We start from the raw sequence: 26,019 nt of genomic DNA on the forward strand, positions 1-26,019 counted from the left end.
AATGATAAAAAAGATAATTTTTGATGTGGAATGCTAGTTGGCATAATTTCATTGTAATTCTTCTTAATTTTGATATGAATATTCAGATCTGAAAGATTCAAGACAAAAGTTCATATTGACATAAAAATAATAATACTTCAAGCATACTAACTAAGCAATTATGTCTTCTCAAAATAACATGGCCAAAGAAAGTTCAACCCTACAAAATCATATAGTTTAGTCATGCTCCATTTTTGTTATACAAGAATGCTCTCATCATGCACAACCCCGATGACAAGCCAAGCAATTGTTTCATACTCTAGTAATCTCAAACTTATAAACCTTCTCGCAATACATGAGCACGAGCCATGGATATAGCACTATGGGTGGAATAGAATATGATGATGGGGGTTAAGTGGAGAAGACAAAAAAAGGAGAAAGTCTCACATCAACGAGGCTAATCAATGGGCTATGGAGATGCCCATCGATTGATGTTGATGCAAGGAGTAGGGATTGCCATGCAACAGATGCACTAGAGCTATAAATGTATGAAAGCTCAACAAAAGAAACTAGTGGGTGTGCATCCAACTTGCTTGCTCACGAAGACCTAGGGCACTTGAGGAGGCCCATTGTTGGAATATACAAGCCAAGTTCTATAATGAAAGATTCCCACTAGTATATGAAAATGACAAAATAAGAGACTCTCTATCATGAAGATTATGGTGCTACTTTGAAGCACAAGTGTGGAAAAAGGATAGTAGCATTGCCCCTTTTTTTTCTTTTTTTGGGCCTTTTTTTCTTTGGCCTTTTTTTGGGACAATGCTCTATTGAATGATGATCATCACACTTCTATTTATTTACAACTCAATGATTACAACTCGATACTAGAACATAGTATGACTCTATATGAATGCCTCCGACGGTGTACCGGGATATGCAATGAACAAAGTGTGACATGTATGAAAGAATTATGAACGGTAGCTTTGCCACAAATACTATGTCAACTACATGATCATGCTAGCAATATGACAACGACGAATGTGTCATGATGAACGGAATGGTGGAAAGTTGCATGACAATATATCTCGGAATGGCTATGGAAATGCCATAATAGGTAGATATGGTGGCTGTTTTGTGGAAGATATAAGGAGGTTTATGTGTGAAAGAGCGTATCATATCACGGGGTTTGGATGCATCGACGAAGTTTGCACCAACTCTCAGTGTGAGAAAGGGCAATGCACGGTACCGAAGAGGCTAGCAATGATGGAAGGATGAGAGTGCGTATAATCCATGGACTCAACATTGGTCATAAAGAACTCATATACTTATTGCAAAAAATCTACAAGCCATAAAAAACCAAAGTACTACGCGCATGCTCCTAGGGGGATATATTGGTAGGAAAAGACCATCGCTCGTCCCCGACCGCCACTCATAAGGAGGACAATCAAATAACACCTCATGTTTCAAATTTGTTACATAACGTTTACCATACGTGCATGCTATGGGACTTGCAAACTTCAACACGAGCATTTCTCAAATTCACAACTACTCAACTAGCACAACTTTGATATTATCACCTCCATATCTCAAAACAATTATCAAGCATCAAACTTTTCTTAGTATTCAACACACTCATAAGAAAGTTTTTACTATTCTTAAATACCTAGCATATTAGAATTAAGCACATTACCATGCTATTTAATACTCTCAAAATAATCTAAGTGAAGCATGAGAGTTCATCTATTTCTTCAAAATAATACCACCATCGTGCTCTAAAAGATATAAGTGAAGCACTAGAGCAAACAACAAACTACTCTGAAGATATAAGTGAAGATCAATGAGTAGTCGAATAATTATGCAACTATGTGAAGACTCTCTAACATTTAATAATTTCATATCTTGTTATTTTATTCAAACAGCAAGCAAAGCTAAAGAAAATAAAATGACGCTCCAAGCAAAACACATATCATGTGGTTAATAAAAATATAGCTCCAAGTAAAGTTACCGATGAACGAAGACGAAAGAGGGGATGCCTTCCGGGGCATCCCCAAGCTTAGGCTTTTGGTTGTCCTTGAATATTACCTTGGGGTGCCTTGGGCATCCCCAATCTTAGGTTCTTGCCACTCCTTATTTCATAGTCCATCGAATCATTACCCAAAACTTGAAAACTTCACAACACAAAACTTAACAGAAAATCTCGTGAGCTTCGTTAGCGGAAGAAAACAAAACACCACTTCAAGGTACTGTAATGAACTCATTCTTTATTTATATTGGTGTTAAACCTACTGTATTCGAACTTATCTATGGTTTACAAACCATTTTACTAGCCATAGATTCATCAAAATAAGCAAACAACACACGGAAAACAGAATCTGTCAAAAACAGAACAGTCTGTAGTAATCTGTAACTAACGCAAACTTTTGGAGCTACAAAAATTCTAAAATAAATTGGTCGACCTGAGTAATTTTTCTAGTAATCATCTGCAAAAGGAATCAACTAAATAGCACTCTCCAGTAAAAAGTTCTAGCTAATCTCGTGAGCGCTAAAGTTTCTGTTTTTTACAGCATGATCATAAAGACTTCACCCAAGTCTTCCCAAAGGTTCTACTTGGCACAAACACTAATTAAAACACAAAACCACATCTAAACAGAATATAGATGTATTATTTATTTCTAAACAGAACCAAAAAGCAATAAACTAAAATAAAATTGGGTTGCCTCCCAACAAGCGCTATCATTTAACGCCCCTAGCTAGGCATGACGATTTCAATGATGCTCGCATAAAAGATAAGAATTGAAACATAGAGAGAGCATCATGAAGAATATGACTAAAACATTTAAGTCTAACCCACTTCCTATGCATAGGGATTTTGTTTGCAAACAACTTATGGAAACAATAATCAACTAGCATAGGAAGGGAAAACAAGCATAACTTCAAAACTTTAAGCACATAGAGAGGAAACCTGATATTATTACAATTCTTACAAGCATATGTTCCCCCCTCATAATAATTTTCAATATAATCATGAATAAATTCAACAATATAACCAACACATAAAGCATTCTTTTCATGATCTACTTGCATAGAAATTTTATTACTCTCCACATAAGCAAAATTCTTCTCGTTCGGAATAGTGGGAGTATCATAAGAGACTTGAATACTATAAATTGTTTCCACATTAAAAGAGTAATGTTCAGAAAAAGGGTAATCATAATCATGACAAGTTTTATAAATATAATCATTACTACTTTTTATAGCATAAGTTTCATCACAATAATCATCATAAGTAGCAACTTTGTTCTCATCATAATCGATTGAAACCTCTTCGGAAATAGTGGATACATCACTAAATAAAGTCATGACGTCTCCAAATCCACTTTCATAAATATTATAAGATTCAACATCCTCCAATATTGTGGGATCATTACTTCCTAAAGTTGACACTCTTCCAAACCCACTTTCATCAATATAATCATCATAGGTAGAAGGCATGCTATCATCACATTAACTTTGCATATCAAAACTTGAGAGGCTAAAAATATCATCTTCATTAAATATAGCATCCCTAAGGTTGGGACAAACAGTAATTGCAGCAAATATATTCTCAAATATGTCATTCTCATCAAACATAGCTTCCCCAAGCTTGGGCCTTTTCATATCATAAGCATAATCACTCTCATCATTAATAGTATGGATATCACCAATAGTATAGCAAACATTATTATCATATTCTTCCAGGCAAGTGCAAAAAAGATTTTCAAGATCATAAGGAGTATAATTATCTTCCCAATCATAATCATCACAACAAGCAATAGGCATAACGAGATCATCATCAAGTGCATCATCTTCCATAATTATTTTTGATTCATTTTCACGAGGCACAATAATAATAGGAGCAACATTATTTGGGAGAGATACATTTTTACCTCTCTTTCTTTTTCTTTTCTTCTTCTTCACCACATCATGTGTGAGTTCAATCCTCTTTTCGGAGCCCCTTATTAATGAGATTGGTTGAATAGAAGACTCCTCCTCGTTACCTGATTCATCATAAGAAATAATAGGAGGATATTGGGAAGTCTCTTCCCATTCATTAGTATTCTCTTTATCCTCTATTTGTTTTCTTTTCTTTATGTAATTGGCAATATAAGGATTTTCAATACAATTCACCGCACAATACATATAAATTTCTTCTAGATCAATATCGAGGAATTTCTTGAGGTTATATTCTGGAATATGCTTAGTTTGACGTTTCAATTCTTCATAACCCAAGAGCAAACTAAGTTCATTATGATGCGCAAGGGAAATCAAGTCATCACAATTTTTGGACACGATTCGATCATGAAACAATTTGCAATTGATATTTAAATGACCATGTTCATTGCAAAGTTCACAAGTACGGCTAAGATATCTTAAATTTTCAGCACTAACTTCTAGCCTTTCTTGCAACCATTTAGTTTCTAAATGCGTATGCCTCTTGCAATATCTATCTTCTCTATTTGGTGTGTACTTGCAAACCCAATACACTCCATAAAAATTGACATGTTTATAGGAGATATTTTCATCATAACTAGTGTAATCATCATTAGTACCATGGATATTAAAGGAGTTCATACTAACAACATTGCAATCATGCTCATCATTCAAAGATTTAGTGCCAAATATTTTAATGCATTCTTCTTCTAACACTATGGCACAATTTTCCTTCCCATCATACTCACGAAAGATATTAAAAAGATGAAGCGTATGAGACAAACTCAATTCCATTTTTTTGTAGTTTTATTTTATAAACTAAACTAGTGCTAAAACAAGAAACAAAAAGATTCAATTGCAAGATCTAAAGATATACCTTCAAGCAATCACCTCCCTGGCAACGACGCCAGAAAAGAGCTTGATGTCTACTACGCAACCTTCTTCTTGTAGACGTTGTTGGGCCTCCAAGTGCAGAGGTTTGTAGAACAGTAGCAAATTTCCCTCAAGTGGATGACCTAAAGTTTATCAATCCGTGGGAGGCGTAGGATGAAGATGGTCTCTCTCAAGCAACCCTGCAACCAAATAACAAAGAGTCTCTTGTGTCCCCAACACATCCAATACAATGGTAAATTGTATAGGTGCACTAGTTCGACGAAGAGATGGTGATACAAGTGCAATTTGGATGGTAGATATAGGTTTTTGTAATCTGAAAATATAAAAACAGCAAGGTAATTAATGATAAAAGTGAGCGTAAACGGTATTGCAATGCTAGGAAACAAGGCCTAGGGTTCATACTTTCACTAGTGCAAGTTCTCTCAACAATAATAATATAATTGGATCACATAACTATCCCTCAACATGCAACAAAGAGTCACTCCAAAGTCACTAATAGCGGAGAACAAACGAAGAGATTATGGTAGGGTACGAAATCACCTCAAAGTTATTCTTTCCAATAAATCCGTTGGGCTATTCCTATAAGTGTCACAAACAGCCCTAGAGTTCGTACTAGAATAACATCTTAAGACACAAATCAACCAAAACCCTAATGTCACCTAGATACTCCAATGTCACCTCAAGTATCCGTGGGTACGATTATACGATATGCGTCACACAATCTCAGATTCATCTATTCAATCCAACACAAAGTACTTCAAAGAGTGCCCCAAAGTTTCTACCTGAGAATCACGACGAAAACGTGTGTCAACCCCTATGCATAGCTTCATGGGCGGAACCCGCAAATTGATCACTAAAACATACATCAAGTGAATCACGTGATATCCTATTGTCACCACAGATACGCACGGCAAGACATACATCAAGTGTTCTCAAATCATTAAACACTCAATCCGATAAGATAACTTCAAAGGGAAAACTCAATCCATTACAAGAGAGTAGAGGGGGAGAAGAAACATAAGATCCAACTATAATAGCAAAGCTCGCGATACATCAAGATCGTGCCAAATCAAGAACACGAGAGAGAGAGAGATCAAACACATAGCTACTGGTACATACCCTCAGCCCCGAGGGTGAACTACTCCCTCCTCGTCATGGAGAGCGCCGGGATGATGAAGATGGCCACCTGCGAGGGTTCCCTCCTCTGGCAGGGTGCCGGAACATGGTCCTGATTGACTTTTGGTGGCTACAGAGGCTTGCGGCGGCGGAACTCCCGATCTATTCTTCGGTCTGGAAGTTTTAGGGTACGTGAGTATATATGGGTGCAGGAAGTACGTCGGTGGAGCTTCGGGGGCCCCACGAGGCAGGGGGGCGGGCCCTAGGGGGGTGGGTGCGCCCCCACCCTCGTAAGCACCTCCCTTCTCTCCTGACGTGGGGTCCAAGTCCATCCGGTAGCTTTCCTTCCAAAAATAACTTCTCCAGTTGATTTCGTTCCGTTTCGACTCCGTTTGATATTCCTTTTTTTTCGAAATACTAAAATAGGCAAAAAACAGCAAATCTGGGTTGGGCCTCCGGTTAATAGGTTAGTCCCAAAAATAATATAAAAGTGGATAATAAAACCCAATATTGTCCAAAACAGTAGATAATATAGCATGGAGCAATAAAAAAATTATAGATACGTTGGAGACGTATCAGCCATCCATACCCTAGATCAAAACTAATAGATAACCAAACCAAACGAATCCATCCATACAAATATGCAGCTCATCAACCCTCATTCCCAAATCGATTCAACCCTAACCCTAACCCTAGATAATGACAGAGAGGAGGATGAGGCTTACAAAGTACTCCATGTCCATCAGGTTGCCCCCCATGCTGTCGTCGGAGCTCTCATCCCCATCATTCCAAGAAGGCATCCTGGCCGGCGACGAGGAACTGAGGTGGTCGGCGATGATGGAGAGCTCAGCCAGGGGAAACAGAGCGAAGGGGGAGAGTGAGAGTGAGTGAGCGCGAGGGAGACAGAGTGAGGGCCGGATCCGTTTTTACCTGGTCGGGACGGCCCGTGCGCCCTAACGGTCGTCACCCGCGCGCCGTGAGCACTGTGGCCGACAAAACCCTGACGGGCGGGCCCCACATGTCATAACCCCAGTTAAAACTTAACCGTTCGACCACTTGGATTTTTTGGAACAGCCAGCCACTTTTGTGGTAGTTTTTCGAAAAGAATAAAAAAAGCGGTAGTTTTTCGGAACGATAGCCCGTAATGTGGTAGTATTTTGCTATTCATTCCAGGATTTGTAAGAGAAGAGAGATCGACCACTGTAGAATTTTGAACTGGAGATCAAACAAACAAAGCAAGGGAAAGGAAAACCATACTACCCTCCGAGCCGATCAGGTTCCATGCCGCCACTTCGATAGCGAACAATCCGCGACGCACGACGTGCAGTCAATCAGCAGTGCAAGACCTCCACCCGGCGGCGATCAGCAACGCAAGATGCCGAGAAGAATCGCTCGAGCCACGTCCAGGCAACTGGTGCCATGGCGCAGTTAGCTATATTATCGACAGCCAGCGTGCCCTCTGCGGTCAAGTGCTGACTCGTTGGCAGATACATTCGTGTAGATAGCCACAGGGATAAGCTAGTCTTTTCACTAGCCTGTTAATGTGAAAAAACTATTAAAACGGGGCTAATGGCATACTAATCAAGGATGCAACGACTGAAGTGGCAAATGTGCGAATCAAATCTTCAGAGTGGCAAATCTGCGAAGCCCAACGAACAAACGGGGCTAATGGCATACTAAGCTAGTCTTTGCCACTTTGCCACTTAGATATTTCAACAAGTGAATACATATGGAGCAAAATAAATGAATCTACACTCTAAAATATGTCTACATTCATTTCATCCGTATGTACTGATGAATTTGAAATGTCAACAGAAAAAAAAAACCCTCGCTGAACGGCCACATGCGCTCCTAATGCCCAAAATGGAAGGCAGCCCATGCTTGGTTCGACACTGAAATTGGGGTGGTGGCCGCCGGTGCTCGATTTATCTCTCTCTCCCCATCGGAATTGATTCTGCATATGAGGTTTCTGCCCCTTACTCGACATGTTACAGGCAGTAGTAACTGTACATGATGTTGCATTGGCTGGTTATAAGGTTATCAATTTCTTTCTCACGGCGTGGGATCAATTTACCTGACCTTTTCTGCATTTATCTCACACTTGCTATGTATTAGGAACACACCAGTTAAGATGCCGCAGTTGTCTGCTAAAATACAAACCATTACAGCAGAAATAGAAGGGCCAGCTAAACCCCCTTTTCCTAGATCACATTCTCCATGAACTGGCTGTAATAGGGGTCGTCGACCGTTAGCGTTGGTGTTGCTATTTCGTCGAACAGGACGCGGGCGACCGCATGGTGCCCGTAAATGGTGGCCGTGCTTGCTTTCTTTGCATCTCGACAGACGGACGGCCGCCGTTGCTGGACCCCGACGTGACGTTGAGGTCGATGATGGCCGAGGGGCGCGAGGTGGACGGCGAGACCGCGCCAACATCCGTTGACCCCGAAAAAGGGTCTGGCCATCGTGCCTTGGCGGGGGGAAGCCGGGCGACAAAGGCGTCGTCCGCGACATCGGCGAGGGCCAGTGGTGAGGCCTGGCGAGCGCCGGGCCTGTGCTCGCCGGGCCGACGGCCGAACCAGAGACACCCGCCGAACGGCACAGCCCAAGCATGAGGAGGGCGTGCGCTTTGTTGACGATGTCCTCCTTCTCGTCGACCTCGGCCTTGCGCCGCGCGGCCTCCACCGCATCGCGCTCGGCGGCGAACTTGGCCGCGGCGTTTTTGCCCTTGACGGCCGCCCTCCGTTTCCTCCTCTTCGCCGCTTCCGCTTCCATCTTTGCGAGCTCCTTCGGCGTGCATTCCGACCGCAGCTTCTTTGGACCCTTGGCCGGCTTCTTCTTCACCTTTCCGGGCGGGGCGACGGCCAGGCCGCCGGAATTCGGCGGGGCGTCATAAGAAAGAAGAAAATACCAATGGATATTTCAACAAGTGAATACATATGGAGCAAAATGAGTGAATCTACACTTTAGAATATGTGTACATTCATTTCATCCGAATGTACTGATGAATTTGAAATGTCAACGGAAAAAAAAACCTCGCCTGAACGGCCACATGCCCGCCTAATGCCCAAAATGGAAGGCAGCACATGCTTGGTCCGACACTGAAATTGGGATGGTGGCCGCCGGTGCTCGATTTATCTCTCTCTCCCCATCAGAATTCGCTCCCCCTCATCTTCTCCACTCCACACTTTCCCCTCCCCTCCCCTCTCAGTTCTTCGATGGCAAAGAACACGGTGTGTGCTGTGTTGATGATGGCTGTGGTTTTCTCGGTGGCAGGAGGGCGTCACCTCCCTGAGAGTCCGCAGCCGCCAAGGCCGGCGGCCTTTCCGGCTCCACCCGCTGCAGCCTTTTCTGCTCCAACAAGACTGCAGCCTGACGCCTCTCCGGCTCCACCCGCTGCAGCGTTTCCGGCCCTGCCCAGCCTGCAGCCGGCGGCGTTTCCGGCTTCCACCGGCCTGCAGCCGCCAAGGCCGGCGGCTCCGCCCCGCCCGCCGTCGACGACACATCAAGCCACGGATGCCAACCGCGTGGCGAACGACGATCATCAGGGTAACAACACTCTGTGGGTAATCATGCAGTGGCGGAGCTAGACAAAATACGAAAAATATCTGTAGTGAGCAACTGCTATTGAGAGAACAAATTAATAATTTGTATAGTCCAATTCAATCAACCACTAACTAACTATGAGAGAAAATTGTAGTGCTAACACAAAAAAAATCCCAACTATATCAAATCACACGACGGAACAACAAAAGAAAAAAACACTTTGACTCGTACTGTACAACAGTGTTGATGTACAGGCAACGCTTTCGGTGTTAGAGAATTCAGAGAAATCTGCAGGCTGTGGCAGCCGGCGACAACGAAGCGGCCATCAGGCCAGAGTTCAAGTGGTCGACAGCATCGGCCATCGGAGACCCGCGACCACCGGCCAGTGGCTGATACTGGGTGCGCCCTTGATCCCCCGGGCGCTGGAGTCGTCGCCACCGGCCCGAACGCGGAGCTCCTCCTAACCTCCTCGCCTTCTCCTCAGCAAAGGCCGGACGAAGTCGAGGGCTCCAGGCTGTCCGTCGCGGCGCCTTCGGCTGGTTGAGTGAAGCACATCATTTGAGCTGGGTGGATGGCACATACAAAATCAAATACCTTAGTGCACGCAGATCAGAGGCGATCTTCTCCTCGGCGCCCACATCGAGGCAATGCGGCAGCTTGGTTCATGGATGGATCAGGCCGGCAGGCGATGGAGGCGAGCAACCGTAACCGAGTGACAAGTGCGGTTGAGGGAAAAAGAGTCGAAGCAACCGAGCCCTGAGCAGGTTCGTGCGCATGCGTGATAATAGAGGCTTGTGGCCTTCTACGTGTATGTAAAAGTTGCAGGGCAGGGTGATTACTACCTAGTAAAAAATTTGCACTTTGGTTGGGGGGGGGGGGGGGGGGGGGGGGGGGGGGGGGCACGGCCCCCTCAACCTTGTATATAGCTCCGCCGTTGTAATCATGGCGGCGTTAGTCGGTGTCATGGCCTTGGCTTTCGCTGGTCTAGTGCCATTGAGATCTTTGGCTTATCTCGCTAGAAAATGCGGCAAGAAAGATTTAGCTCCGCGCCGTGACCATCTAGCAGACGACGCGGCCTGTTGCTTCATGTGGGCTTTTAATCAGTTGCGCTCCATTCTGGGCTACGGCGGCAACGGCGGCGGGGTCGCCGACGGCGAACATAAATGTTCAGATTGCTTGCTGCCCCGGAGGCAACATGGTGATCGGGAACCAAGTTCAAGGTTCCCCATGAGGTGCATTTCTTATTCTGAATCTTGCTTGAACCCATGGATTTATATCGTCAGACTAATTCATGATTTCATTGTGCGTAGGTGGCGATTTTCTCAGGTGAAGCAGAAGCAGGAGACCCCGGGGGAAGGCGTGTCTGTCAGGACCCAAGATTCTGAAGAAATGAAGTAATGAATGCTAGTTCTTATTTGTTTTTCATCTCTGGATTTTAAGTTTATAACTAGAGTGCTCTGTGGATTGTGATATGTCTTTCTCTTTGGTAGCAACCTGTTATGGGGTTGTTAGGCCTGGCTGTTTAAGCAACAAACATACCTTGTAATGTTTTATCCATTATACCTTGTTATGGGGCAAAAGGCTATTTTTCATCTCATCTTGGCCCTTCAAAAAAATAATTCTTCAGGCTTTTCTCCAAAGCCACGGCCCCCCTCGGCCCCAACATAGCTCCGCCGTTGGCCCTAGTTCTCCGCATTTTTCTCTTCCATGTATTTATATATATTTAGGAAATAATTTAAACTATGGTTAGACTGAGTAAGGGTATTGGTAAGGGCATTCTTGCTGCTTGTTCCGAAGAGTCTGATGGCGATAAATTTGTTTCCAATGATTTTGCTGAGGGCGATTCTTTCCAAGCTTCATTGCTTTTCCAACATGATTAGTGTACAATCTTTGTCAGTACCAAAGTGTCTAAAAATACAGTCATAGCTTTCTGATAATGCAACATTCCTAGATTTTTTTGTTCAAGCATTTTTTCCTAAATGATATCATATCTCTCTGAACATGCTCCCCCAAATCTTTTTTTTTATTTTGACCATGTGCTGTAACTGTAGTTATGTTTTCAGAAACTCTCAAGTAGTTTCTCTGTTTATGTCTCCCTAGACTACTTTGGTCCTAGTATTCTTCCTGGTTCTAGTGTTCTTTTTGTGACCCATAAGTACAGTTCCAGAGTTCAATTTTTTGGTCCCTGCAGCAAGTAAGTGAGGATTTGAACTGAGTACAATAATGTCAAATGCAGATTATACAGGTTTTCTGGGAAACCAAACACACTGCAAGCCTTAGTACACTAGTTAACCTGTTACAGCTACAGCATCAAAATCTAAGCATCGTTGGGTTACAACTAGGCGATGTCTCCCACAGCTCCCAGCACCACATGACGAATCAGCGTCCGACATCAGCAAAATGCACCGTGTCTGTCTTGGCTCAAGGAGAAGCCAGTTTACGGAGACGGTTTGAACGCCTCGGAGTCGGTGTAGCATCCACCTTCTCTTCTTCTGCTCTTGTAGTCTCCTGTTGAACAGAATAACAACACATCGAGTTAATAACAAGCTTGAAGCACTGTGTGGGAACTAAAAGCATGAAAATACACTTAATGTCTGGGGCATAATGGTAATGATAAGATAAATCTGAAGCACTGTGTGTGTGTGTGTGTGTGTTTAATTTATTTTCAAATGTGTAATGGATCAGACTATAAAGACTAGCAACGATGATGTCACATATCATAATAGTGGCCACTAATGTGAATGACCACCAGTCATTACACTTCCCCTGCGTGAATGCACATTAAGCTAACTACTTTTGTGTACCTGTGTAATTGGCAGAAAATAACACACCCATAGGGCCAGAAAACATGTTTGGTGTAAGTACAGATAATTCTAAAATTCACTTTTCAAGGAACTGAAATGCAATGTAATTCTAGAGAGGATAGCCTCATATGATGCACTCACTTCCCACACAAAAATGCAATGCCAAAAGTTGTCCTGAAAAGAAACCAGAATTTACCTTCTTTCTTGCTGTTTGAAGACCAGGGGTTTGCATTTTGTCAGAATCCTTTTGCGTCTTGACTACACGCTTCCTCGAAGACACGGATTCCTGAACCGTGACGTCTCCGCCATGCTGAATTGAGTCTTTGACAGGCCTCCGTCTTGAGCTATCCGCATCTACAAACGAGAACTCTCCGAGCAACTGAACCACCGGTGGCTTTGATCTGTCAGTATCTTTCTGATCCATAGTACTGCCATCTGAAGCCCTTTCAATGCCACCACCATCCTCTTGCTGAACTTTCTGATCATGATCCCTATGACCAATTGATGGAACATTGAGGCACACAGATTGGTCTGACTCTGACAACAAGGATTGCAGGGGAAGCTCCAAGCAGGCAGACGACTCTTGTTTGGGCACAATCCGTTGCACAGGTTGCTCTGAATGGAACACCGGCAGCGGCACAGTATTATGTGGAGCTAATACTGGCACTCGCCTGGTTGGAACTGAAGGCATACGTTGTGACACGGGCACCTTGACCTTACGAGACCTTTGGGAATATTTGAACATAACAGTCACAAGGCCTGCAACAGACAAGCATGCCAGCATCTTCAGCAAATGGGGTTCCACTGCAGCCCACAGTATTTTCACCATATCAACAAGTTTCTTGGCAGCTTTTGCTGTGTTCTCATACTCCAACGAGTTGAATTCTTGATCTAACTTCTCACTTTCCAAACCCTTATCATCACTCACCACCTTCAAACTTTCTGATTCCAGAATTTCATCCATGGTGACCGACTGTGGCATGGAGTGTTCTGAATCATCTTCCCCTGTCTCTTGAGGAACTAATCCTAGCCTGTCCTCATCCAAATCATCGCTGTGGGTGGAACCAAAGGGAGCTGCAGTGACATCTCCACCCGAGCATACAACTTCACTATTTTCTTCAGCATTCTCGAGTGGCCTCATGCTCGCTTCTGATTTCAGCTCGCCTATCCCAGAATCTTCGTTCAGAACATCCAAAATCTCGCTGCTCTCATCCCCGATTTGGCATGTAAATTCTCCGAAGGCAACATTAGGGCAGTCATCTGCCATTCCCATCATTGCAACTGCCATGAAATTGCTAGGTGAAGCTCCTGGGCCGTGCAAAAGGATACCATCTTCACTGTCTCCGACCACAGTTTGATCTATATCCGCCTCATGTTCATATTGAATTGGCCCCAGCAGAGGAACTACCTCGTGAACACCGACATCATACATGCTCCCATTCAATCCGACGAAACTGATGGGTTCTTCTGAATTAGTAGCAGGGAAGGGAGCGGAACTCATACAGTAGATGTAGCAGAAGAGGCAGGCCGAGGACAGGAGAAGCAGCAGCAGTCGCCGCGCCCAGCGGCCTCCCCGTCCTTGCGCAGGCACCACCTCCTCCTCATCGGCGTCGTCGCACTCGGAGTCGCTCCCTCTCGCCGCCGACGAGCCGGAAGACAGCACCTCCGAGAGCTCGGTGCCCGAGGTGGCGCTGGAGCTGTCGCCCTCCACCTCGCGCCCCAGGCGGAGGATGATCTCGCGGCTCCGCTTGGGGTCGTAGCGCAGGAAGTCCGGCCGCGGCGTGGTGTAGTTGGTCTTCGGGTCGTACGTCCCCGCCCCCCCTCCGGTGGAAGGCGGCGGGGTGAGCGCGGCCTTGGCGGGCGACGCGGCGCCCTCCCCGCGTCCGGCGCCGTTCCGCTCCCCCAGAACCTTCTTCCTCTGCGGGGACGCGGACCCCGCCGCCACGGGGCGCCTCGGGGTCGCGTTCTCGTCGCCCTCCATGGCTCTGGGGTTTCGTCGCGGGGAACCTGGCCGCATAAGTAAACAAATAAATACGGATCAATTAAGGAAGCAGCAAACAAGTTGGAGGGAAATCAAGGAGAGGATCCGTATTTACCTTGGGCTTGGGGGAGAGCTCGCTTGAGGGAATCCATGGCGGCGGCGGCGGGCGGCGGCGGCGTGGACTGATCGGGAAAGGGAGGGGAGGGGAATGGATTTGGGGGAGGCGGAGGAAGGAAGGAAGGAAGGGGATATTTATTTCGAAATTCGAACCGGCTACATCGACCGAACCGACCGTTGGGGCAAGGCTACGCTACGCGGGTACGCGCTCTTCACACGTGCACGCCAGCGCGGCGGGCACGTGTTTCCTTGGCTGGACCCTGCGTTTCCTCTGAGACGTGGATCCTGTGTAGTATTTTTTGGGACAATTGCATTTTTACCCTTAGTTGGTTCCTACTTATGGGTTTTGCCCTTACTTTTCGAGCTTGCTCAGTTTTGCGCTTACTTTTTCCATTGAGGTCCCTCGAATGCTCTTTGACCGTTTGACCAAAACTTTGAAAATTCATAACTAATTCGTATGAACTCGAAAAAATGCAAATAAGATATCAAAATGTTCAGATAAACATTACCTTTATGGGCATATCATTTGCATTCAGGATAAAAGCATTGTTTAAACTACCTAAGGTAATTAATGTTATTAACATTATTAAACATAAATAGGTATAAACAATATTTTTTTCATGAATAAAAATTATACGCAAATGTAGGTGATGTCTTTTGAACATCCTGATACCTTATTTGCATTTTCATGAGTTCGTATCAACTTGTTATGATCTTTCCAAATAATGGTCAAAGTTGTTAGAACATTCATAACAAGTTGATACAAACTCATAAAAATGCAAATAAGTTATTAGGATGTTTAGAAAACATCACCTACATTTGCATGTAATTTTTATTCATGAAAAATATATTGTTTATACCTATTTATTTTTAATAATGTTAATAATATTAATTACCTTGGGTAGTTTAAACAATGCTTTTGTCCTGACTGTAAATGATATGCCCATAAAGGTAATGTTTATCTGAACATTTTAATATCTTATTTGCATTTTTCTGAGTTTGTATGATTTAGTTATGAATTTTTAAAGTTTTGGTCAAACAGTCAAAGGGCATTTGAGGGACCTCGATGGAAAAAGTAAGGGCAAAACTGAGCAAGCTCGAAAAGTAAGGGCAAAACCCGTGGGTAGGAACCAACTAGGGGTAAAAATGCAATTGTCCCTATTTTTTTTTACGGAGACGTGGATACTGTGTACTCCGTCCTTCCATCTATATATAGGTCTAATGCGTTTTTTAAACTAATTTTGATTAAATGTTAGAAAAATAATATATGACATGCAACTTATACGAAGCATACCGTCAAATTCATACATGAAAAGAGCTTTCAATAATATAATTTTCATATTATATATCTCATGTATTATTAATCTTCTCAATAGTTAAAGATGGTATTAAAAAACGGTTAGGCCTATATAAATGGAATAAGGGAGTAGTACTTTTCTTTAACGAGACGTGAATCCTGCGAAGTGTCTAGTAGCACCAGCTCTCACCTCACTGTAAATAAGCTTCGATCAAACTTTGATTTTGCTCATTAAGAAAAATTTGGTTGCTCCGTGACAAAGTCGTGTCGCACAGCGCTACGTCGCTTGTATCCGGTCACCGTGACTTTGTATCGAGGTACTTAGAGCATCCATAGCGAAAACATCAAATCCGGCACCTTGCATCCGCGGGCACGGACCGACCATTTTTTTTATTTTGCTGCGTTCGTACCCGTGTATCTTAAATCCTGCTCATTCATATCCATACAACACATGCACGTATGAAAATAAACTTTCTTTTTTCGACGGTACATCAAAGACGTACCTTAGCTTTATAGAAGGGAGAAAAGTATGTACAAGAGATTACACATGTGCTAGTTAGGGGTCACAAGTCGACCCTAACCAACCCTCCACGCCACTCCCTAAGTCTACTCGATTACTCTATATCTAGATGTCCTCCGAACGCTCCTGCTCTTGCCCAAGTCCTGAGATCATCAAAGATCATGTCCACCGTATCCCATTCGTTCTTGATCATTCCGGTGCCAAAGACCCTCGCGTTCCTTTGCTTCCATAACGTCCAACAGATTAGCATCACGAAAGTGTCAAAGCCTTTTCGGGATTGCTTATGTATTCGTTTTCTACCTTCTGACCACCACTGCACCAGCCTCGAGTTGTTAGATGGGCATAGGTCAGCCGTCAGACCCATCCTGACGATGCAGCGGAACCACACTTGCCGCGAGAAGACGCATTGCAGCAATATATGATCAACCGTGTCCTCCTCTTGGTCCCACATGTAGCATTGTGAGATTTGGTCCTGTAACCCATGCGTGGCTCTCCTGTCCGATGTCCAGAGACGATATTGCACCGCGAGCCACATGAAAATCTTGCACGCAAGAGGTGCCCAACACTTCCATATGGCCCCGAAGGAATGGAATCTAGTTCCTCCCTGACACAACATCTTGTACACCGAGGATGCAGTATATACGCCCGATGCACTCCAAGCCCAGATGGGACGGTCCTCAATTTGATCATCCAGCTGGACCTCCATGAGTATCTCCCAAAGCCCGATGAGCTGAGTGAGACCCTCCGTACATAGGTCTCCTACAAGATCATCCATCCATGCATGCATGTGCATTGCATCTCGCATGAGTCTCCTATTTGCTACTTGTGTCCGCACCTTTGCCACCACCAATGGGGCAATCTCTTTGATTGTTGCACCATGTATCCATCGGTCTTTCCAAAACAAGGTCTTGCCTCCGGATCCAACTTCCCACTTAACTAGGCTCCCACAGGCTTGATCCACTTTTTTGTCCGCGGTCAAATTGAGTCCTTGCTAAGGCCTAGACTCATCCGTGCGTCGGAGCCATTCCCATCTCAATCTTAACGCGATGTCGTGTTTCGACAGGTCAATGACTCCAAGCCCTCCCATGTGCTTTGTCCTGCACACCTTAGTCCATGAGACAACACATTTGCCCCCATGCAACGCCTCAGTCCCGGCCTAGAAGAAAGCCCTACAACCTTTGTCCACTCTTTCCAGAGCCCATTTTGGTGCCTCCGCGATCATGAGGTGATGTGTAGCGCGCGCCCTCATGACTTGGTTAACAAGTATGAGCCTCCCAGGCCTCGTCACCAGTTCCCTTTGCCATCCTGGCAAAATGTGTATTGCTGTATCAACAATGGGCTGCCACTCGGATCTTTTTAGCTGTTTTATGCTTAGCTGGAGCCCTAGATATTTGCATGGGAAGTTGTCAATCTTCCATGGCAGAGCAGACTTGACAAGTTCCTCATCCTCACTCCCAGCCCTGATCATGATCGCCGCAGATTTGGTATAGTTTACTTTGAGCCCTGATGCCACTCCGAATATGGTGAGAATTTCCTTGACGAACATGAGATCTGGCCAAGTTGGCTTTATGAAGAGCACCACATCATCCGCGTACAGGGACAAGCGCTGCATAGGGCTACATCCATTGATGGTCCTCAACACTCTGGCTTCATGCGCCTTGCTGATGATAGCCGCTAAAATGTCCATGGCAATACCAAACAGCAAGGGGGATGTTGAGTCCCCTTGCCTAAGCCCTTTGGCATGCATGAATTTGTCACCCGCGCAACCATTCACCAAAACTCTCGAGCTGGCAGTAGTAAGAAAAATCGCAATCCAAGAGATCCAACGCTCGGAGAAGCCTTTAGCCCTTAACACCTCAAACAAGAACGGCCACGCCAGGGAGTCAAAGGCTTTCGAAATGTCAAGCTTAAGCAACACTCCCTTGGCTTTCCTCCTATGCATCGAACGCGCCATTCGCCGAACCAAGAGGAAATTGTCGTGCAAGCATCTGCCCTTGATGAACGCGGACTGGTTTGTCTAAACAAGCTCTCCCATACGTGGCCTTAGCCTGGCTGTCAGCAGTTTGGATGCTATCTTGGGCATACTGTGCACAAGGCATATAGGTCTGAAGTCAAACACAACACTCGCTTCCGGGGACTTAGGTATAAGTGTGATCAAAGCTTGGTTAAGCCTTCAAAACCCCCTCCCGTTGCCAAGGAAAAGTTTATGGACCACCGCAACTATATCCTCCTTGATTATCTCCCAAGACTTTTAGAAGAATAGGCCAATGAACCCGTCCAGGCCAGGCGCCTTGTCCGAAGGTAAATCCTTGATTACCCCCCAAATCTCGTCTTCAGAGAACACACGATCTTGCTCTGAAAGGTCAATACGCGTGACACCCAGTCCCTCCAGATCAAGTGTGAAGTCTCGGGCACTATCCTTGCCGAGCGACTCTTTGTATGCATTGTAGAAAGCTTCCTCCTTGCCATTCTGATCTGTGATTTTGTGCCCGTCCATGGTCAAGGAGGGTATGTAGTTTTTCATTCGTCTCCCATTTGCAACCAAGTGGAACAACCGCGTGTTTGCGTCTCCTTCTTGCATCCAAGAGATTCTTGAGCTCTGTCTCGCAATGGTCCTCTCAAGGGATGTCAGCCCCAGCACAAGCTTTTTAAGCATCCTTCTAAGCCATCTCTCCTCCTCTGTTAGCGCTCGACTTTCCTGAGCACAGTCAAACCGCAAGATGACTATGTTGGCGATTGCAATTTGTAGTTTTATGTTACCTATCTCCTTTCGTCCCCATGTTGCAAGAGCTCGGGCTATGTTGCGGAACATTATGTCAAGTCGCATGAAGGGATCAGTGATATCCGGGTCGCAGACCCAAGCCTCCTTGACAACATCCAAGAAACCGTCCATCTTGACCCAAAATTTCTCAAAACAAAATCTCCTCCTGACATGCATGCGCTCATGTAGCACAAGGTGAAGCGGGTAGTGATCGGAGTACTTAGTAGATAGCACTTGCAGCAAGCAATCCGGGTGTTGGTGTCAAAACCGGCGGATCTCGGGTAGGGGGTCCCGAACTGTGCGTCTAAGGCTAATGGTAACAGGAGGCGGGGGGCATGATGTTTACCCAGGTTCGGGCCCTCTCGATGGAGGTAATACCCTACTTCCTGCTTGATTGATCTTGATGATATGAGTATTACAAGAGTTGATCTACCACGAGATCGTAGAGGCTAAACCCTAGAAGCTATAGCCTATGATTATGATTGTTGTTGTCCTACGGACTAAACCCTCCAGTTTATATAGACACCGGAGGGGGCTAGGGTTACACAGAGTCGGTTACATAGAAGGGGATCTACATATCCAAATTGCCAAGCTTGCCTTCCTCGCAAAGGAGAGTCCCATCCGGACACGGGACGAAGTCTTCAATCTTGTATCTTCATAGTCCAACAGTCCGGCTGTCCGAGGACCCCTTAATCCCGAACTCCCTCAGTAGCCCCTGAACCAGGCTTCAATGATGATGAGTCCGGCGCGCAGATTGTCTTCGGCATCGCAAGGCGGGTTCCTTCTCCGAATACTCCATAGAAGATTTTGAACATGAGAGTCGTGTCCGGCTCTGCAAAACAAATTCCACATACCACCGTAGAGAGAACAATATTCCACAGATCTAATCTGCTGACAATTTTCCATAGCATGACTTCACACCATGGCCTGATCATTATTCGAACCGCTTTTCACAACCTTCCACCGCACATATCGCGAGGCAGTTTTATCGGCACGTCTTGTCAAAGCAGAGATCGTGTCCCCTTATCACGGGATTCTCATCAATACGGGTGTGGGTAACCCAACCGTGCCATCAACATGGCGCTTGGGAAATATGCTAATTTACCGGGCAAGTGGGGAGGCGCAGGATATCCGCTGCCTTTATAAGGGTATAAGAACTCCCCTTTTCACCCATGCCTTCTTCTTCCTCTGCTCATCCATTCCTTTTCGCTCGAGCCCTAGTGCCCAAGTGTTCGTCTTCTCTGCCCAAAAAGGTTTCCCGAAAATGTCCAGATCCGCAGCAGGAGGCAAGTGGATGGCCTCTACCGTCCGGGAGAAGGATATCAAAAAGCTTCGAGTGCTGGGTATTTGGCCAAGAGAATTGGCCACTGTCTTCCGACGGCGGGACAGATCGTCCACACTCCGGAACCCCATGAGAGGGTGGTATTCCTCCCTCATTTTGTCCACGGGCTAGGGTTTCCCCTTCACCCGTCCGTTCGCGGCATCATGTATTATTACGGGATTGATTTTCATGATCTATCCCCAAATTCCTTCCTCAACATCTCGACATTCATTGTCGTGTGTGATGCCTTTCTCCGCATCCCGCCACACTTCGGCTTCTGGCTGAAGGTTTTTAACGTGAAGCCCACGGTAGTGAGCGACGAGCATGTCGAGTGCGGAGGCGCCATGGTGAGCAAGATGGCCAATGTTACATGGCCAACAGGTACTTTCAATGATTCTGTCAAGGAGTGGCAGCAGCAGTGGTTTTACATCACTGAGCCGCGCGGCAAGGAATGGGCCGCCGCTCCGGAGTTCAGATCTGGAGCCCCCCCGCGACTTACGTCCTGGCCCAAGAAGGGCCTGGACTGGGCTTTGTCTGACGAATTATCAGTGCTCCAGACGCGCGTCCAAGATATGGAAGACAAGAACATCAAGCTTGTCAATGTAGTCCAGGTGATGTTAGTTCACCAGATTCTACCTTGTCAACATCGGGCTTGCAATTTATGGGAGTTCGACCCGGCCAAGCACCAGACCCTGCTAGAGCTCTTTGGCTCCTCGCACAAGGACATCCGGAAGGTGCTTTTCAAGTCCGGCAAATCATGGCCGGACTCCGCCGAGGACCGCGGGTACCAACTGTCCCGCCCTGCAAGTTCGGTAAGTAATCGTACGTTGACAATTCATATGTTTTATTGGCATATCCTTAGGAAAAGGCTTAATGTATTTCCCACAACTTTCCTAGGGTTGGGCGAAGAAGGCGAGGCGGATCTACTGTCCGGCCCCGCTGCCAGAAGAACCGGCCGGCCCACTTCTGACAAAGATGCTGGTCCCGGCGCCTTATAAGGCACCGAAGAAGAAGGCCGAAAAGGAGGCCAAGAAGACCAGGGGAGGCCTCTGTCGCTGTGGCACTTTAGACACAAAATCCGAAGACTCCAATGCCCATTCTTCCTCCGAAGAGGACGAGGAGGAGGAGGGAGACGAATCCCCCGCGGGAGGAAGAAAGAAAAGGACGGCCTCCACTTCCTTGGAGGCCGAGTCTCCTAAGAGGGAAAAAACTCCCCTTCTAGAGGAGTCCACTGCCGCCGCCGATAGCAGCCCGGAGTGGGATCCCAGGGCCCAGCCCCTGGTGAACTCGTGAGTATAAAATACGAACATGCTTATGCGTCCAGACTTGTCATGGCATAACACTTTAATCTGAGCCATGCTTCTTTACAGTCCTGCGAGGTCCCGCACCGAACAATCCTCGTCGGAGGATTTGTTGGGTTCGGATGCTATGGAGAGTGGGATACCCCCGAAGGCCCCCTCCCCAAACATGTGAATGACGCCGAGGTTTCGTCCCAGAAAGACCCAGGCCACGGAGGGGGGGGGGTGTCGGTGTCAAAACCGGCGGATCTCGGGTAGGGGGTCCTAAACTGTGCGTATAAGGCTAATGGTAACAGGAGGCAGGGGACATGATGTTTTACCCAGGTCCGGGCCCTCTCGATGGAGGTAATACCCGAGATCCGCCGGTTTTGACACCGACATTGGTGATTTCATTGAGAGTTCCACTGTGTCGTCACCGCAAGGCTTGATGGCTCCTTCAATTATCAACAACACGGCCCAAGGTGAGACTTTTCTCCCCGGACAGATCTTCGTGTTCGGCGGCTTCATACTGCAGGCCAACTCACTTGGCCACCTGGAGCAGATCGACTGCTATGCCCCTGGCCACCAGGTCAGGTTTGGCAACTTGAATTACACGGCTGACATCCGCGGAGACTTGATCTTCGACGAATTCGGGCCTTTGTCAGGAGCGCCGAACGGTCACGACGGGCACGACTTGGATCTGCCGTCGGACAGTATTCGGGATATCGCACCTGCAGCAGCCCCAGACCTAAATCCAGGGCAGAGCGCATCGTCCGAGGACGGGTGTATGGACCCCGCCACGGAGGCCGCATACTCATCGGTGTTGGAGCCGAACACAGACTCCACCTCTAAGGAAATCTGTGTCGCCGGACCCCCTGACTTGTTTCTGACTGTAGGTCCAGGACCGCGCGCATCCGTGCCCATCGAAGCTGATTGGGCACCAATCATGGAGTTCACCACCACGGATATCTTTCAGCACCCACCCTTTGGTGACGTGCTAAACTCTTTAAGGTCTCTCTCTTTGTCAGAGGACTCTTGGCCGAACTATGTCCGGCTCGAGGGGGATTCGGATGACGAAGAAACTTTCCGCCAACCCACCACCCACTTAGTAGCCGCTGTCAATGACCTAACAGACATGCTTGACTTTGACTCCGACGACACCGACGGTATGGACGTCGGCGCAGGGGACGACTTGGAACCACAGCCCACGGGGCGCTGGACTGCTACCTCATCATATGATATATACATGGTGGACATGCCTAAGAAGGACAACAGCGACAAAAAGGACACAACGGAGGATAACCCCCCCGGACAAAAGCCAAAGCGACGGCGCAGGCGCCGCTCTAAGTCCAGCCACAGTAAAAATAGCGATAACAACGCTAGAAAAATCGACACCCCAGTCAACTCCAAAGGCAACAACGAACATATGGACCCAGCGATGGAGCAGGATGAGCTAGGTCACGCCGAACACAGCCCGGAGCAGATGCCCGATCACAGCGATCCCGAGGGCCGAACTCATCAACCTGCCTCCGAAGAAGAATACAGTCCGGACGATGATGCATTCATCATCCCGGAAAAATGTTTGGAACGAGAAAACCCCCACAGAAGGCTTATGGCCACTGCGAGAAGCCTAAAGAAGCAGAAGCAAAGGCTTAAGGCCGCGCAGGATACGCTCAACCGTAGATGGAATAAAGTGCTAGACACTGAAGAAAAATATGGCGACGATCGCCACACAAAGAGCTACCCAAAATGAAAGCTGCTGCCAGAATTCGATGATGAGGCCATTTCGCCGAAGAACAATACGACCAATTGGCCGGACCAACCATATCATGACCGCGATAGAGCATCTATTGACGCCGCACACGATTTATGTGAGCTCCTGGACAAAAAGGCCGGTGCGACCAGGTCCATCTATGGATCTAGAGGACATGCTCTGGCGCAGGATTACGGTCACCAAAACGATCAGACTGATTGAATACCAGTTCGGAATCAACACCGGACACAACAAAAGTCGACAGCATGCCATGACATGTCCAGATACAGAGGGGCTGCGCACCCTTTGTGCTTCACCGACGAGGTACTGGATCACGAATTCCCACAGGGATTCAAACCCGTGAACATAGAGGCATACGACAGAACGACAGACCCTGGGGTCTGGATTGAGCATTTTATCCTTCATATCCACATGGCTCGTGGGGATGACCTCCATGCCATCAAATACCTTCCCCTCAAGTTGAAAGGGCCAGCTCGGCATTGGTTGAAAAGCCTCCCCGAAAATTCAATCGGAAGTTGGGAGGAACTTGAGGACACTTTTAGGGACAATTTTCAAGGGACCTATGTCCGACCTCCAGACGCAGACGATTTAAGTCACATAATACAACAGCCCGGAGAGTCAGCCCGTAAGCTTTGGAACAGATTTCTCACTAAGAAAAATCAAATTGTCGATTGTCCGGATGCCGAAGCCCTAGCGGCCTTCAAGCATAGTATCCGGGACGAGTGGCTCGCCAGACACCTCGGCCAAGAAAAGCCAAGGACAATGGCGGCCTTAACAAGCCTTATGACCCGCTTCTGCGCGGGTGAAGACAGCTGGTTGGCCCGTAGAGGCACCAGTGACCCGGGCACATCCGAAATTAGGGATGGCAATGGGAAGCCACAGCGCAATAAAAACAAGCGTCGAAGCAAGGAAGAAAGTCCGGATAACAGGACGGTTAACGCCGGATTTAGGGGCTCTCGACCCTGTCAACGAAAGAATCCATTTAAAGGCAGCAAAGAGGGACCGTCCGGCCTGAACAAAGTCCTGGACAGATCATGCCAAATTCATGGCACCCCCGAAAAACCTGCGAACCACACTCACAGAGAATGCTGGGTCTTTAAGCAGGCCGGCAAGTTAAATGCCGAACACAAGGGAAGGGAAACACCAAGTGAAGACGAGGATGAGCCTCGTCAGCCGAACACTGGGGGACAGAAAAAATTCCCACCAGAAGTTAAAACAGTAAACATGATCTACGCGACTCACATACCAAAGAGAAGGCACAAACGCGCGCTCAGAGACGTATACGCTGTAGAGCCCGTCGCCCCCAAATTCAACCCCTGGTCAGCCTGCTCGATCACTTTTTTGATCACAGGGACCACCCGACTAGTATCCGGCATGGAGGATTGGCTGCCTTGGTGCTCGACCCAATAATCGATGGATACCATCTCACTCGTGTCCTCATGGATGGCGGTAGTAGTCTCAATCTAATATATCAGGACACTGTCCGCAAAATGGGGATAGACCCATCCAGAATCAGCCAAAGTAACACCACCTTTAAAGGAGTGATACCAGGCATTGAGGCCCGCTGCAGGGGCTCCCTCGTATTAGAGGTGACATTCGGTTCTCCTGACAACTTTAGAAGCGAAGAATTACTCTTTGACATCGCTCCCTTCCAAAGCGGTTATCATGCATTATTCGGAAGAACGGCCTTCGCTCGCTTCAACGCAGTACCGCACTATGCCTACCTTAAACTCAAGATGCCCGGTCCACGTGGCGTCATCACTGTTAGCGGAAACACATAGCGTTCCTTACGTGCGGAAGAGTATGTGGCGGCTCTAGCAGCCGGACACTAAGTGGCCTCTCCTATCAGAATGCATGATTGGTCGTTAAGACCACGAGCACGGTTAGACGAGTCCGGTGCACCACCATCGGTAACAGCCCAGATAAACCTGAGCTGGGTGCTATATATGTACCCCATAGAGGGCATCAGGGGCTGCAAACATGTAATAAAGCCCAGCATTTGGCTTAACGTTATTAACATGCCAATGTCTCACACTCCTACTATCCATTGATAATAACCAACTTTTCGCATGCTTACGCCATACTCTTTTACATGAGTTTTTCTTTTTACAGACGTCATTCGTGCGACACCCTTCCAGGACACGGCACAATGGAGACAAAGGCACGGACGTGCATCAGGGCCCCGCTCAAAGGTTTCTATTTAGATTAAGCCCCTGTGTAAACCTTATTTACTGTCTCTTGTTGCTTGATATCCCATGGGTATTCAATACACCCACAGGGGATACTGGCGTTATTGGCATTTCGCCATGACAGATTAATGCACGTACCTGGAAATACAGGGTTCATAATCAAGGGCGTTGCTCAGCCCAGTATATGTTATAAAGTCCGAATACCTTTGGGAGTGTTCGGCGTTGCGAGTTTGGCCTTATATGCATCAGCTCTGAATCATGTCTTTGGTCAAATGTTGGGTTTGCCCGGCTCCTGGGTTTGCTGCCTTGCGTTCCGTTCTATCGGCTAAGGCGGTCAAAGGAGAACTACTGCAATTGTGCCCTGGTTATTCCGGATGAGCACCTCAGTAGAGAAAGCCGAAAACTGACTGTCATGATACATCGAGAGACTTGTCAACCACTCGAGGACTCATCAGAATCTCCGAGATTCCTCTGCAT

At 46.7% G+C, this 26,019-nt stretch overlaps 2 protein-coding genes across 3 annotated transcripts; one reads left to right on the plus strand and one right to left on the minus strand.

Annotated features, from left to right (window-relative positions):
- The first annotated feature begins 10,422 nt into the window (after positions 1-10,422).
- LOC123065705 (uncharacterized) lies at positions 10,423-10,932 on the plus strand. Its single transcript, XM_044488938.1, has 2 exons — positions 10,423-10,733; positions 10,812-10,932. The coding sequence occupies exons 1-2, from the start codon at positions 10,444-10,446 to the stop codon at positions 10,897-10,899; spliced, it is 378 nt and encodes a 125-aa protein (XP_044344873.1). The 5' UTR covers positions 10,423-10,443; the 3' UTR covers positions 10,900-10,932.
- Positions 10,933-11,696: 764 nt separating this feature from the next.
- Positions 11,697-14,560, minus strand: LOC123070889 (uncharacterized). 2 transcript variants are annotated; one of them, XM_044494271.1, is made up of 4 exons: positions 14,402-14,560; positions 13,809-14,312; positions 12,502-13,709; positions 11,697-12,009 (listed from the first exon to the last, which is right to left on the minus strand). In XM_044494271.1, the coding sequence occupies exons 1-4, from the start codon at positions 14,436-14,438 to the stop codon at positions 11,923-11,925; spliced, it is 1,836 nt and encodes a 611-aa protein (XP_044350206.1). In that variant the 5' UTR covers positions 14,439-14,560; the 3' UTR covers positions 11,697-11,922. The 2 variants fall into 2 exon arrangements, with proteins under 2 accessions (XP_044350206.1, XP_044350205.1); XM_044494270.1 differs by having other exon boundaries at positions 12,502-14,312; positions 14,402-14,559.
- Between the last annotated feature and the right edge of the window lie 11,459 nt (positions 14,561-26,019).

Source organism: Triticum aestivum, chromosome 3B (assembly GCF_018294505.1).
Source record: "Triticum aestivum cultivar Chinese Spring chromosome 3B, IWGSC CS RefSeq v2.1, whole genome shotgun sequence".
NCBI classification, from domain to species: Eukaryota; Viridiplantae; Streptophyta; class Magnoliopsida; order Poales; family Poaceae; genus Triticum; species Triticum aestivum.

Excerpts from the sequence above, each read along its gene's own strand:
- LOC123070889 (XM_044494270.1), bottom strand. The coding sequence starts at position 14,438 with ATGGATTCCCTCAAGCGAGCTCTCCCCCAAGCCCAAG. Across the intron at positions 14,313-14,401 it reads AGCTCTCCCCCAAGCCCAAG|GTTCCCCGCGACGAAACCCC; the intron begins GTAAATACGGAT and ends TTATGCGGCCAG. Across the intron at positions 12,010-12,501 it reads TTCAAACAGCAAGAAAGAAG|GAGACTACAAGAGCAGAAGA; the intron begins GTAAATTCTGGT and ends TCTGTTCAACAG.
- LOC123065705 (XM_044488938.1), top strand. The coding sequence starts at position 10,444 with ATGGCGGCGTTAGTCGGTGTCATGGCCTTGGCTTTCGCTGGTCTAGTG. Across the intron at positions 10,734-10,811 it reads AGTTCAAGGTTCCCCATGAG|GTGGCGATTTTCTCAGGTGA; the intron begins GTGCATTTCTTA and ends CATTGTGCGTAG.